Below are 12,920 nucleotides of genomic sequence, written 5' to 3' on the forward strand. Positions count from 1 at the left end.
TTCTATTATCTATTCTAAAGGAAGTTTGTGAGTTCTGGTTGTAAAACGTCACAATTGGTTTTGACAAAGTATAAATGACCTTTTAGTTCTAGAAAAGATCACCTAAATGGCCAAAGCTTTATATTCAAAAGAAACCAGAAAATGTAAGCAGGCTTTGAGATAACTGAAGTTTAAAATAATCTGTTTTAGTGAAAATTGGAAATATTTAAGAACAAATACTGGTGGTCAAATCAGTCCTGAGTATGTAAACTGGCAACTTTCTAATAGCAACTTTGGTCTGACTCTTTGGATGTTAACTTTATTGCTAAACTTGGAGTCAGAAACTAAGTTTTGCTTGTCAACTGTAGAGAATATTTACACCATTAGATGTATGAAAAACTGGCTACATTTACAATTGAAGTATTAAAATTATGATGATATGCTCATACTGCTTTAAAATTGGCCAATTTTAGACTTTCTAGTAAGGGAATAGAATTTTTCTAAAAGTTGCCTTGAAACACCTGTTACAAATCGGAATTTCTAAATTCCGACTCCTCACTCCGGTCCGTGAACGCAGCAGCAGAGCCGCCTCGCTCTACCGGATTTCAGCCGGTAGTCTGTCGGTCTCAGCCGGTGACAGTCGACCCTGAAACCCCTCAGGGCTCCGCGGATTGTCCGCATCACATCATTGCTGCTTCCTTTTTTACTTTATTGATTTGTGAGATGGCGCGGAAAGTGCGTGAGATTTTGGCTGGAGTATAAATGACTGCGGAGCAACAGGGACCTGGGTTGGGGAAACTCACTGAGGGTTGCTCGGCTTTGGAGAAACTGTTGCACAAAATCCCGCTGAGATGTCCCTGCTGTGCGTCAGAGGTATGCGCTGTGGTTTGATTTGTTAAATATTATGCTTGCTATGGTTTGAGGGGGAAATTCGTGCAGAACTGTAAAAGGAGTTATGCAGAACTCAAAGCGTAAAACCGAAATATTTTAATTAAATTGCTGCGTTTTAAGCAGGAGTGGATTCAATCACATCAAATTGTTCCACAGAAACCTTGAAGTCGATGCATTTGAATCTAAATATAAGACAATGACATTAAATCTTATAACTTGAATTTAACTAGAAAAAGTTTTAAACTGGAGAGTAAATTTTAAAGTAACATTTAGTGGGGAGAATGTAAACGAACACCAAACCATAGTTCAACTCGTCAATCTGAAGTGATTTGAAGTTTGGTTGATTTTTATCTTTCACAAATTAGGCTACTACATATTTCTTACAAAATACAATTATGTGGAACCTGTTGAATAGCCAGTGATTTGTTTCTTTGCATTTTATTTTAAAACAAACTACAATGGTGACTTTGGTTAGTTGAATATGGAAGGACCTCATGTCAATTCAAGTTTTTTAACTTGAAATGACAGGAAAATAACTTTCCTTATGAATGAAGACGGCTGCATGCCACTTCTGCAGCCATTTATAGTGTCTTGGAATGCAGCCTTCAATCTCAATGTGTTGTAGACAAACTTGTAAACATTTTTTAAGAACGTTGATTATCACTGATAAAAGTTATCAAATGGATAAGAATTAAAATGTTGTATTTAAGATGCATATTTAAAAATATTGCAAATATTGCTTTTTGAAAGTTCTGCCATGCAGATTAATTTTAAGAAAAACATAAAATAAAATGCAGGTTTTCTTCCTTTTTCTTCAAAAACTGGTGTAAAAATCAGATGTTTCACTGCACCTTGAGTTAAAGTGCTCAGATATTGTAGATTTTCCAGTGGAACTTATCTGTGATGCTCAGCAGGAGAAGTAAAGAAAAAATGAACAAAAACAGCATGTGTAATTTTATTTATTTATTTATTTATTTATTTATTTATTTTTGTCTTAATATGATATTTTTATGACAGTCTGAACAACACAGATCCGATTTTTTTCCCGAGTACGACCCAGTCTACTCGGATATTGGTGTATCTAAATCCGATACGTATCGAATGTGTCAAACGTGACCTGAACCTGAACAGCCAGGTCGCGTTCGTCCGACGTGAACGTCATCGATACTCGACAAACGTCACTATTCTGCGCGCAAGCGGAAAGAAAAACAAACATGGCAGATTAAGTTGTTAATGCGCTCTCTCCAGTCCTTGTTCACCGTTTACTTCCGCAAACGTCAGTTAGCAAAACACTGAGCTCACTCGCTATGGGACGTCATTGCGCCCTCTACTGCGCATGCGGGACACTTTCAGGTAGTTTGCAATTCACACGAGAGATTATGTATAAATCGCATAAATTGGAAATGTGAACGACCATGTAAAAAAAAAACCCAAAATAACAATAAGAAATTTCACAACAAATCGGAATTGATCATCAAGTCCTGCAGTGTGAACGCAGCTTTAATTGATCTCCTGTGGCTCATATTGATTGTGGCGGGGTTTTTTTGTTTCTCTCTCATCTTTGGGCCTTTTTTCCATCACTGAACTCGCTGATGAAGTGTGAGAGATGGAGGGAGTGAAGCACAGCTGGGTTCAGGCGGCTGACTTCATATGAAAACAGAAAAAAAGTAATTCTGTTTCTTGAGCAGAAATGGAGAGTGCAGTTCTGTTTCTGATGAACCTGTGGAGCTTCAGACTGTCACCTGAATATTGCAGGTTTTTGACTGTCACCTCTTTTCTGTATGCAGAAAACTAATAATCTTGCTTCCCTTCAATAATTTGCTTGGTAAATGGCACAATAATAAAATTTTTTAGATGTTATTCTTAACAATTTTCTCATCGAGACTTGTGGATGATAAATTGACCCGGAAGTTATTGTACTAAACTATAATATTGTTTGTAATATTGGTTATTGTGTATCAAGCAGTAGGAGTTTGTCCTGTAAAATTTAAGAAACATGATTGACTCTGGAGGCTTACACCACTTTAATCTCCTTTTTTATTTGGATAAATAACAATTGTGATGATTCTAGTTAAAATAAATCTAGCAGAGCCGTGATGCCTTAAGTCCCTCCCAGTGCTCTGACGGTTAGCGATACAGTTGCTGCTCCTTAGCTCATTCTCATTTGCGCTTGAGCCAGATGCTAATGAAAATATGACCATGTTTGCTGAAGAAGGTCCTGCTGTGACATGTCAACAGCAGCTGCAGAAACTTCACTTTTTAATGTGTTGATGTAAAGACCTGCATTTAAAAAAATGCCTTGATTTTTTTAAATAGAAAAAATGAGGTAACATTTAAAGAAGGTGTCCAGATTGTTGCCATGTTTAAAATAAAAATAAAGTGATTTTTAGCAATCTCTGCAGGATTCTGTGATTGTGAATAGTTTGTAAACAGTGTGATTTATCTGCCATCATTTCTACTACAGCTACATACAAACTTACTTTTCAGCTCTTGCTAAGACATTCTTGTAAGACGATCTCTATCATCTTGACCAAGCAGATGGATTTTTTTCTCTGATAGTTTTCTTAACTCTGATCTCCAGATAATGTTCAGAGAGATAATTCATCAGGAGTTTCATACATCCGGACAGGTAGAGCTGTTCTGGCTGTCTAAAGCTAGTTTCACTTCCTTCAGGAAAAAGCTGAGGAACAGGCGGGGTGACATTTTAGAAACACTTTCCTCATTCCTGGCTTTGTCGAGGAAGAGAAAAACTTGCACACGCTTTCTGACATCTGCTATTTCTGGAAGGCAATTATCAGCTGAGTAAATGCAAACAGTAATGGGATTATACCATACTCTGTTGAATCAGGCAGCTGTGAAGATTCGGATTAGAGGAAATAATTTTTGCAGTAAGCAGAGGTGGACAGAGTAACCAAAAACTGTACTTCAAGTAAGAGCAGCATTATTTCAACATATTTTTACTGAAGTAAAACTAAAAAGTAGCTGTCCAAGATTTGGTATTTGTATTTGGTGCTCAAATACAGAGTAACTGATCAATTTCTAAATTATTTAATGTTTAAAAATGATATCATGAGACAGACCAAAATATAAAGTTAAGTGGAAATTTTGGACGAAAATGACAAGAATTCATATAAGTAACAAAATTAATAAAAAACATATAAAACTTTAACAAAAACTGCAGGTGAGTGACTGTGTCTGGTGAATTTTTGGTTAAAACATGTTTTTCATTCAGTGGGTAGAAAATCCAATAATTTCACTCAAGTAAGAGTAGAAATACTTCATAATAAAATTACTAAATTAAAAGTAAAAAGTACAGTGCAGTAAAAATACTCCTAAAAATGTTTTTTAAAAGTTACTCAGGGAAATGTAATTGAGTAAATGTAACTAGTTACTGCCCAACTCTCAGCAAACCATGTCAATCGTTTCCAGAGGCGAGTGCAACTCTCCAAAATTGTACTGAAGCAGTGCTACTAGATGCTTCCTTTACAATAAATGAATGGTTAAATGGTTAAATAAAAAAAAATCTGCACAATAAAGCATTTTAAAAATATGATTAATCATCAGAATAATCAATTAATCATCAGAAAAACTGATTAATTGTCAGAATAATTGATAGTTGCAGCTGTAAAATAAGTGGGCCAGCAGTAGGTGAGAACAGACCGGGTTATTCAGCACGGTGGACGGGATCGGCAGAGAGAGCAGTAAAGCTTCAGCGGCCCGTTCTGGAATCAGGGGGATGGGAACCGAGGGGAAGTAATCCCCAGGCCATCTGCTGCTCTCACTGTCTTCTCTCTGTGTTGTATGGGAATGTGAACTTCACGTCCCTGCGCTCTTTATTTTACTTCCTTTATCAAGCGGCTTCCTTTTTTTGCCTCAATTTATGATTGATCTTCTTCCCTGGATGATCTGAGTAGAAGTTCAGGACATTTTCTGTAATTGTTTAAGACAGGAGTGTCAAACTCATTTCATTTTCATTTTAAGATTATAGATGTCTGAAAGGGACAGTCCTGCTAGAATGAATTGGTAAACCCATCAACAAACTGCTCAAATGTTAATAAATATCAGTGTATTCATTAAATAAATACTTTTTCAAATGAAATAATAGATCATTATGACATTAGGAGCAATTTAGGTAGAAACAAATGGTAGTAAATTTCACTGAAAAACACAGAAGTTTTCAGATTAATCTCATAAATTTTCTAGAAAGAACTTTGAAATTGCTCAGTTTAAAAAGTCAAAAATTTGAGTGAAAAGAATCTGAAATTTTTGGGTCAATCTTAGAAATTTTCTGGAAAAAACTTCTGTGTTTCAAAAGTATTAAACACTTCAGAATAATCAGAAAATGTCCAAATGTTAAAATTTTTCAGCTTTTGAAATTCGTTTTTTTTCTAGGACATTTTTCAGATGAATCTAAAGCAGTGTTTTGATAGCAAATTTTTAGACTTTTCAAATCACACCTTTCATTTTCTAGAATATTTCTTTGATTATTTTGTGCAAATTTCTGACTTTGGGAGCTCAGAAATTCTTGCTAGAAGATTTCTTAGAGTAATTTCAAAACGTCTGAATTATTTGGGTGAAAATGTACTTTTCCCTTTTCTTTCTTCTAACTACAATGGCCTTAGCAGGAACTGATCTATGAGATGCAATCATGGATTAGTTCCTGTACGACCTTTGAATTTTTGTAACATTTATTTCAATCAAAATCACTGATTTGTGGAGCTACTCTAGAAATATTTGCAAGAAATTTTGCAATATTTGCGCTCACATGTGGTTTGTCCTAGTGTGTTTCTTGCTGCTTAATTGGCAGTGCTTCCAGGGAAACTTAAAGGAGACGCTTCTGCTTGTGCCACTGACATGAAACCCTTAAATAGCCTGAGGTCTGAGGTAACAATCCAGGTGAAGCAGAAAGAAAAGTTAATGGGAAGAAGTTAAACTTTCAGCAGAGCATCAGTCACAGCTACTAATGTTTAATCTGGAAATAGATTAGTACACCCTGACTAAGATCAATAAACTTTGAATTCTAATGAATATTTAACACTGTGACGAAATGACTTCTTTAATCATCTTTATTGGGTCAATATCCAAACTGCTTTATTATCTTAAAGTGATGTCTGTATATTATAAACATTCTGAAATGCCAAAAATTAGAAAATACTACCGAAAAAGAAGAATCCAAACAAAGGTTATTTTATAATTTGGGGATTAATATGCCGACGTAAAATCACCCAGCAAACAAAAAGTGCAGTCAACATTTTCTCTTCTGACTTTGCTGTATTTTCCCGTGAATTTAATTATTTTCTGAGCTGAAATCTGATTTTTAAAGGACTTCTGTGCTCCCACACAGCGAGCAGCGGTTATGCGTAAAACCCTGAATGTAGCGTATCCAACATGTTCTGAGCCATCAGTAGATGTATTTCAGCAGATCTGCGGGGGTGATTTATGATCTAATGGCAGTGAAAGGGTGTTAATTTCATGGCCAACAGGTTTTCAACCTGTACACTCTGAAAGCCACCGGACTAAAGCTAAAAATAGACCCGCAGTCTGGCTCCTTGTAATGACACAGTCTACTCCTGCTGGCCTGCTGCTGCTGCTGCTCAGCAGATTTTATTAAACATTACAACACATCGGGGATTTCCTAACCCGTGTTTTAGGCCACTCATATCTATTTAAGCCATTTAAATTGCAGGTGCTTGAAAGCCTTTCATTTAAGTGTTTTCCAGGTTTGGAAAGCACTTCATTTCTGTATAAAATTCTTAAAAGTACTTGATAATCAAACTGCAGTTTTGATTGACAGCCTAAATATGGAACACATTATTTACTGTTAAATCCAAATATTATAATAGATCTAATAAAAAGACAAACATATTTTTTTCTCCTTAATTGGTCGCATCAATATTATAAAAATGGGATTTGACAGTTATGGGGATAACAGGAATGATGACGGCCTGTGGAATTAATAATGAAGACTTTTTGAATCGATGACACTCCATTTGTTTACATTGTGAAGGAGGAAGTGAGTTTTTGTGTCGTTTTCTTCAGTGGTTCTTTCTGCAGCGCCCCCACAGGCAAGGAGGGGAACAGATTGTTCAAATCTGTTTGGTTCACATTGTGAAAGTTAACCAAAGCAGATAAAAATGTCACAAATGTTGCAATTTTGTTAATGCGGAAATTATGTTTTGTCTTCTTCCTGTGTTTAATTTTCCCCAATGTTGTATAAAAATGATATTTACATTTTAATGGATCATACAATTTCACTCTTTGATCAGGGAGAGTCCAACAGAGCAAGCAGGTGTATTGTTTTCTGTGTGTTTGGGACCTGAAATGTTTTTAATTCACCACTCAGAGGTCTGTTCTTCCTTTGAGCTTCAAAGCTCCACTTTCACATCCCTGTTAGGAGATCAAACCAGATCCACCACTCTGGGCCGAGTGCTCACGCTCTCAGCAGCAGGATGACTAAGGGGGAAACTCTGCAGAGAAAATTGTGTCTAATATTTTTTTTTCTTTGCATTATTGTTAGAGCATCATTATTTCTTCAAAGTCCAACAGAAATCACAGTTTTTATTTGCTACTTTTGATTTAGATAATATTTATCCTTTGTTATTGCACTTTTAGACAGAAGTGGACTCCTTAGTGCGACTCACAGCAATTTACCCCCCTAGTATGTTTGAATAAAAGTCACTGGATGATTGTGATTTTAACTTTCTATAAAATCAAAGAGAACTTTATCGACACCACAATGATGGTCAAAATAAGACAGGACAATAAATCAACTATATATATTGCAATAGACATGTGATCAGTATCCATAAATAAAACAGAAATATATAGAATATTCCCTGAACTTTGTTCCAGAACCACCCAGCATTCTGGAAGATGTAGATATCTGTTCAACCTCTCAGCTAGCTAAGAAAAGTTGGTGGCATCAACTAACTGGCTCAAACTTTGGTTACCTAGCAACAGCCTGTTGAGTAACTGGTGCAGCAGCAGTTTCAAGTTTCCCCACTGTGCCTCAGAGCTGTTTAAACATGAAAAGAGAGAGTGAAAAATGGAAAAACAGGAAAGAATGCGGAATATCAGATATCTAAAACAAAAACTAATTAATAATTATCGATATCGACTGATATGAAATGCTTTTAATGTGATGCTTTTTTCAGCCTTAAGTTAAAACTTTGCAGATAAACCCAGAACTTGTGTCTGAAAAAGAGCAAACCTTACATTGCTTATTGAAACTGTTGGTCAAATGAAAAAAAAAATTGCACATGTTTTGCAACATAAATACCAGAAAAATGTTCAATTTTTGCAATCAAAGTTTCGATTCTACTGTATTTGATGGTTTCAGACAACACAGATGTGAGTGTGACATAATTTCTGTGCAGGGGAGCTTGTGAGCAGCAGCTTTAATCTGTCGTCACGTGAACATCACTTTGTTTTCTACTAATAGCAGCAATAGCTTGTCGTCTCAAAAGCTTCCTAATTGGGAAAAGCATTTTAACAGCTTTAGATTATGCACAATGCTTCCCGCACTTCATTTCATTTAAAAAAAGAGGAAAGCTTTAAATTTGAGTCTTTTTTCTTTGTAATTCATCTCCTGGCACAATGCAGCTGTGTCCGCTAGGTTTCAGCCCTGCTTAAGGCATTAGCTCAGAGCGATTATCCCACCGTCACCAGCAGCACGCATCCCCTCATACAATCACTCCAGCTGACACGTGTCTGACATCTGCCCCGCTTTCTGCCTCCCCGTCGCAGGGATTCAGACCTCCATACGAACCGAGATGTGTGTCACACCTTTCACGGCTGTACTGCTTTATTTCTTGCTGACATACTTTAATGTTGACATCTTGTTTTAGTTCTGTTTTGGAAAATTGGTCAAGTCTTTGCCTTTCTGGATAGTTTCTGCCTTTTGAAAGTCACTAAACCTGAAAGCAGAAGTTTTTTCGTTGTTAAACTGCGTAAATTGGTCCTTAAAGCAACTTTGTTGTATGTAACTTTTATAAGGAATATATTTTTTTACATATTTGTTGAAATGTCACTCCTTCATAATAGTATGGTATGAGACAATAGCAGATGAGAAATACACATTTTTTGTTTGTTTTAAATGCAGACACAGATCTCGTAGACTGAACTCTGTGAATGCCCTTTCCCGCTCGCTTGGTGAAAGCCCAACCCTTCAGGTTTTGGCTGGACGCTGTTGGCACGCCACCAATCAGGTCGCCATCAGGTTTTCAGTGACGCTTTGCAGGACTCGTGACACACAAGGCGCTTTGTGCCGACAGCCTGAGAGACATGACCTGATGCAGGTCAAAATGTTTTATTTTATTTTATTGAGCATATTTGTAGGGCTGGACGACACGGCTGAAAAACATATCATGAAATAAGCATATCAATCAATAACTATTGACCAGTTTTTGTTTTATTTGTTTTGAATATCTGAAATGCTGCCACAGTTTTCACTCCATATTATTGTTTCATTTGAAGCAGTTAAACAACTTTTAACAGTGATCTGTTAAAAACCTTAAACTCCTGCAAGTTACTCCACAGGGTGTAAATCACAGGTAACCAAATGAGTGAGTTAGTCGATTCCACCGTTGTTGTAAGGATTGGATGATCAATAGGTTTTTTTTTCCAGTTAAGAGGTTCATATTATGGCCAAAGACATTATTGTTTCTAAAGTTCTGTAATATGTCTCTGAGCTGTAGCATTTGGGTGTAAATTTCAAATTCAGGCATAATTCAATGTTCAATGTGTGTGAGTGATGTAGAAATGATTTATCTTTCTTGCTCAAATATTTTAAGACGTAATCAGTAGCTTGCACAAGTAGAATATTGTAATGTATTTTGCATAATCTAAATAGAAAGCTGCGGGCCTTTTGTCAGAAAAGTTCTCTGATTACTGAATTTGATTGAAGTGTTTTGATGATTAGCATTAAGATCAATTGTTTTTCTTTGCTTCTCATCATTTGTTCAGATAGGATTTTGTATATTTTCAGGTGAAATAATGCAATGCACTCTCTTGAAAGTCTTATTTTATCTTGTGGCATGATTAATCTTGATTAGTTTTTAATCGGCTCCTTTTGTCTGTAAGAACAATTTATCAATGTTTCAATTTTTCATTGTTTCTCTTCTAGTAATAGAAAAAAAACTTTAAAATTAATTAATTAAAAAAAAATCTTTTTGTTGACTTTATGGAAGATGATTGTAGGAATAAGATTTTTGTAAATTGTATTTTTTATATTGTGGAGCAGCTAGCTTAATTGGTAACATTGAGTCAAAGTTGCCATTTTGATGCTGAGCAAAATACATTTTATTTTTCACATTTTATGGCTAGGTTTTCCATAAAAGCAAACAATAATGAAATGTTATGCTAACTAAACTAGCGGAACATAAACATTAACTTTAATTTAATAAAAAATAGAGAAAATAACAACAAAAACATTTAACTGTCAAGTGTTAGCCGTTAGCGCTACCAGTATTAGCTTAAGTTTTAGATTAGCAAAAAAAGATGGTTCCAGAGGGAACTGGCTGCTGTCCCAGGACATTTCTGAAACCCAATTGGTTTATATGTCACTTTATATAAATAGTATTGATATTATTTGTACTATTTATTTATCTTATTTTTAAGTTTGTCATGGACTGACTGGGAGAATATTTACTTTATTCCCTTTAATTTTCTTTATTAAATAAATAAATTTCCTGCTGCCACTGGACAATTGACGAACATTTATCAAATGTGAGGCAACATTTATCAAAATAAATTCTGTTTGATTTTATTAGGCTACATAAAAATTCAAAAACATTCATAATTAAATTTTTCTAAGTTAAAATGTGAAATGTTGCAAAGATAAATATTTCTTGTGATGAGAAACGCTTAAAACTGACGAAAAAGTATGTTTTCTCTTTTACACGTTGACTAACTCAAAGTTTCTCCTCCTTTTTTCAGTGAAGAAAGCCAAACTTCATGGGCCACCAGGTAAGAACCCATTCAAGCCTTTATTCACATGAATGAGTAAACACATTACCTTCACAGGAAGCCTCAAACTACCACAGGATTGGACATTAAATACATTCACAGGCTATTTTATTTGGTAAATCTTGTTTTTCCCACAAAACTGCATTAATTCATAGAGTCGTGACATTTTCAGAAACACTCTTCAAACGTTTTGGTCTATATTTACCTAATGACATGATGCAGTGGAAGAAGAACTGCGCTATAAAAACAATCCAATGAAAAGTGGGATTTCAGACAGTTTTTGGCACATTAAAATGCTGAAGATCTTAAGATTTGGGAAAATTATGTTTGCAGTCTTAATAATCAATTATATTTCTGTCGTGTGTGGTTTCTATTTCTATTTTGTTTGTCTTATTTTGAATATTTAAAAACTCTTCCAGTTCCAGTGTTAATTAACTGCTACAAAATTATGTATCACTTGAAAAAGTTCTCAAAACAACAGATCACAATAATGACTGAGAGAATGTATCCTACAGCAAAATTAGCTAGTGACAAAACAAAACTATACCTAAGATTGTGTTTTAGTTCTGCGCAGTGTTGACGTTCAGCAAACATGCCATTCTGGCACAAGCTGTGACCTTTTGTGATTCAATAGTATAATGTCTAAAGACTTATTGCATTATATATATTTTAGACCTCGCTTTCAACAAGAAATCGAAGTCCAGCTGTGTCGCAGTTGGATTTCCAACCAGCCAAAGTGTTAGTCATGTTATGCAATCTGCTTTTCTACCAATGAAGTCCATTTTTACTAGCCATGTAAGACGCATGAAGATAATTCAAACTGTTTTAAGAAGAGATGCAAGAATGATCCCCTCTTTCCAGCCACTTTTTGTCTTAAACGTCTCTCTAGGCTGCAGCTGTTTGTCCCTTCCACTTCTCTGCAGGCGGTGATGAGGGGAGAACAATGGGAATGAGTGGAAGAATAAGAAATCAAGCTGACGGAGGAGGGAAGGAAAATCAATAGATCATCACAGACAAAGGGCCACCTGCTAGCCTGAGATGACAATGTGCCATTCATTTATAGAGAAAAATCTTTCAAGCTCTTTTGGAGACTCTGACAAACTCACAGCACAGAGATGAGCAGTTTTAAGGAGAGGAAATAAGGACAATTTTTGGTGGATCAAAGGAATTTGTGTCATATCTTTATTATTTAATGGAAAAAGCTGTGTCCAATTTGACATTTTGAAAATAAATTAGCTTAACGGCAATTTAGAAAAAACCTGTTTTCAATAAGTTTTGGAACTAGGATGAAGTAGTGTTGAAATTGATTTAGTTTGCAGAACTGCAATGGAAACATTTTTTTTCACATCAAACAAGTGACATGATCAACAACAGGATGTTACTACTGCCAGAAACTACAAAGCAGATGACGACAGGAAGTGGTTGGGGGATGATGGCACAGAATAGTTTTTAATGACTTATTGCATGAAAAAAGGTATTCACATGTGAATTTTAATTGTGTTTATCATGTAATTGAAACACAGCAATTGCAAAATTGTGAGATGTGGGGGGCTTCACATTAGTGAAAAAATACACATTTTTTTGCACATTTGTAATGGAAACTCATATACTGATGCTGAAAAGTTGACTTATTTTTAAGTGAACATATTCATATGTGATTTTAATAGTGTTTTTTCTGGCAAAACTACAAATTCAAAATTGTGATTTTTTTTATATTAGCAGAATAAAACAGCATTTTGCACATATTTGTAATAAAAAATCCGGTGCTGATGGTGAAAAGTGGACTTGAATGACTGAAAATGCAGACATTTGTGCAGAAAAAACATTATTTTGTATAAATTAAAATAATTTGGTGTTTGCTTTTACAGCAACTGGAACAAGAAACTTATTTTTATACTTTTCCAGGTTGGCCATCTTGCACCATGATGCGCTCTTTCAGAGTGAGGATAACAAGCTGCGTCTGAGTGGGGTCAAGGGTCATCAAATACAAAACTGATTGAGCTACATGAAACACCTGAGTGCTTTTAAGTCAGCCTTAGTTTTTATAAATCAACAGCTTTCCAGACATAATGGGGAAACTTCAG

At 35.3% G+C, this 12,920-nt stretch overlaps 1 protein-coding gene across 1 annotated transcript in view; it reads left to right on the forward strand.

Annotated features, from left to right (window-relative positions):
• The first annotated feature begins 610 nt into the window (after positions 1-610).
• LOC129366042 (nuclear pore complex protein DDB_G0274915-like) overlaps positions 611-12,920 on the forward strand; it is a 39,347-nt gene continuing 27,037 nt past the window's right edge. Inside the window, exons 1-2 of the mRNA XM_055039632.1 lie at positions 611-852; positions 10,807-10,836. Of these exons, the coding sequence (XP_054895607.1) occupies positions 831-852; positions 10,807-10,836 (52 nt within the window). The 5' untranslated portion in view covers positions 611-830. The remainder of the gene's footprint in view (positions 853-10,806; positions 10,837-12,920) is intronic.

This window comes from Poeciliopsis prolifica, unplaced genomic scaffold (genome assembly GCF_027474105.1).
Source record: "Poeciliopsis prolifica strain line A6 unplaced genomic scaffold, Auburn_PproV2 SCAFFOLD014, whole genome shotgun sequence".
Lineage (NCBI taxonomy): Eukaryota > Metazoa > Chordata > Actinopteri > Cyprinodontiformes > Poeciliidae > Poeciliopsis > Poeciliopsis prolifica.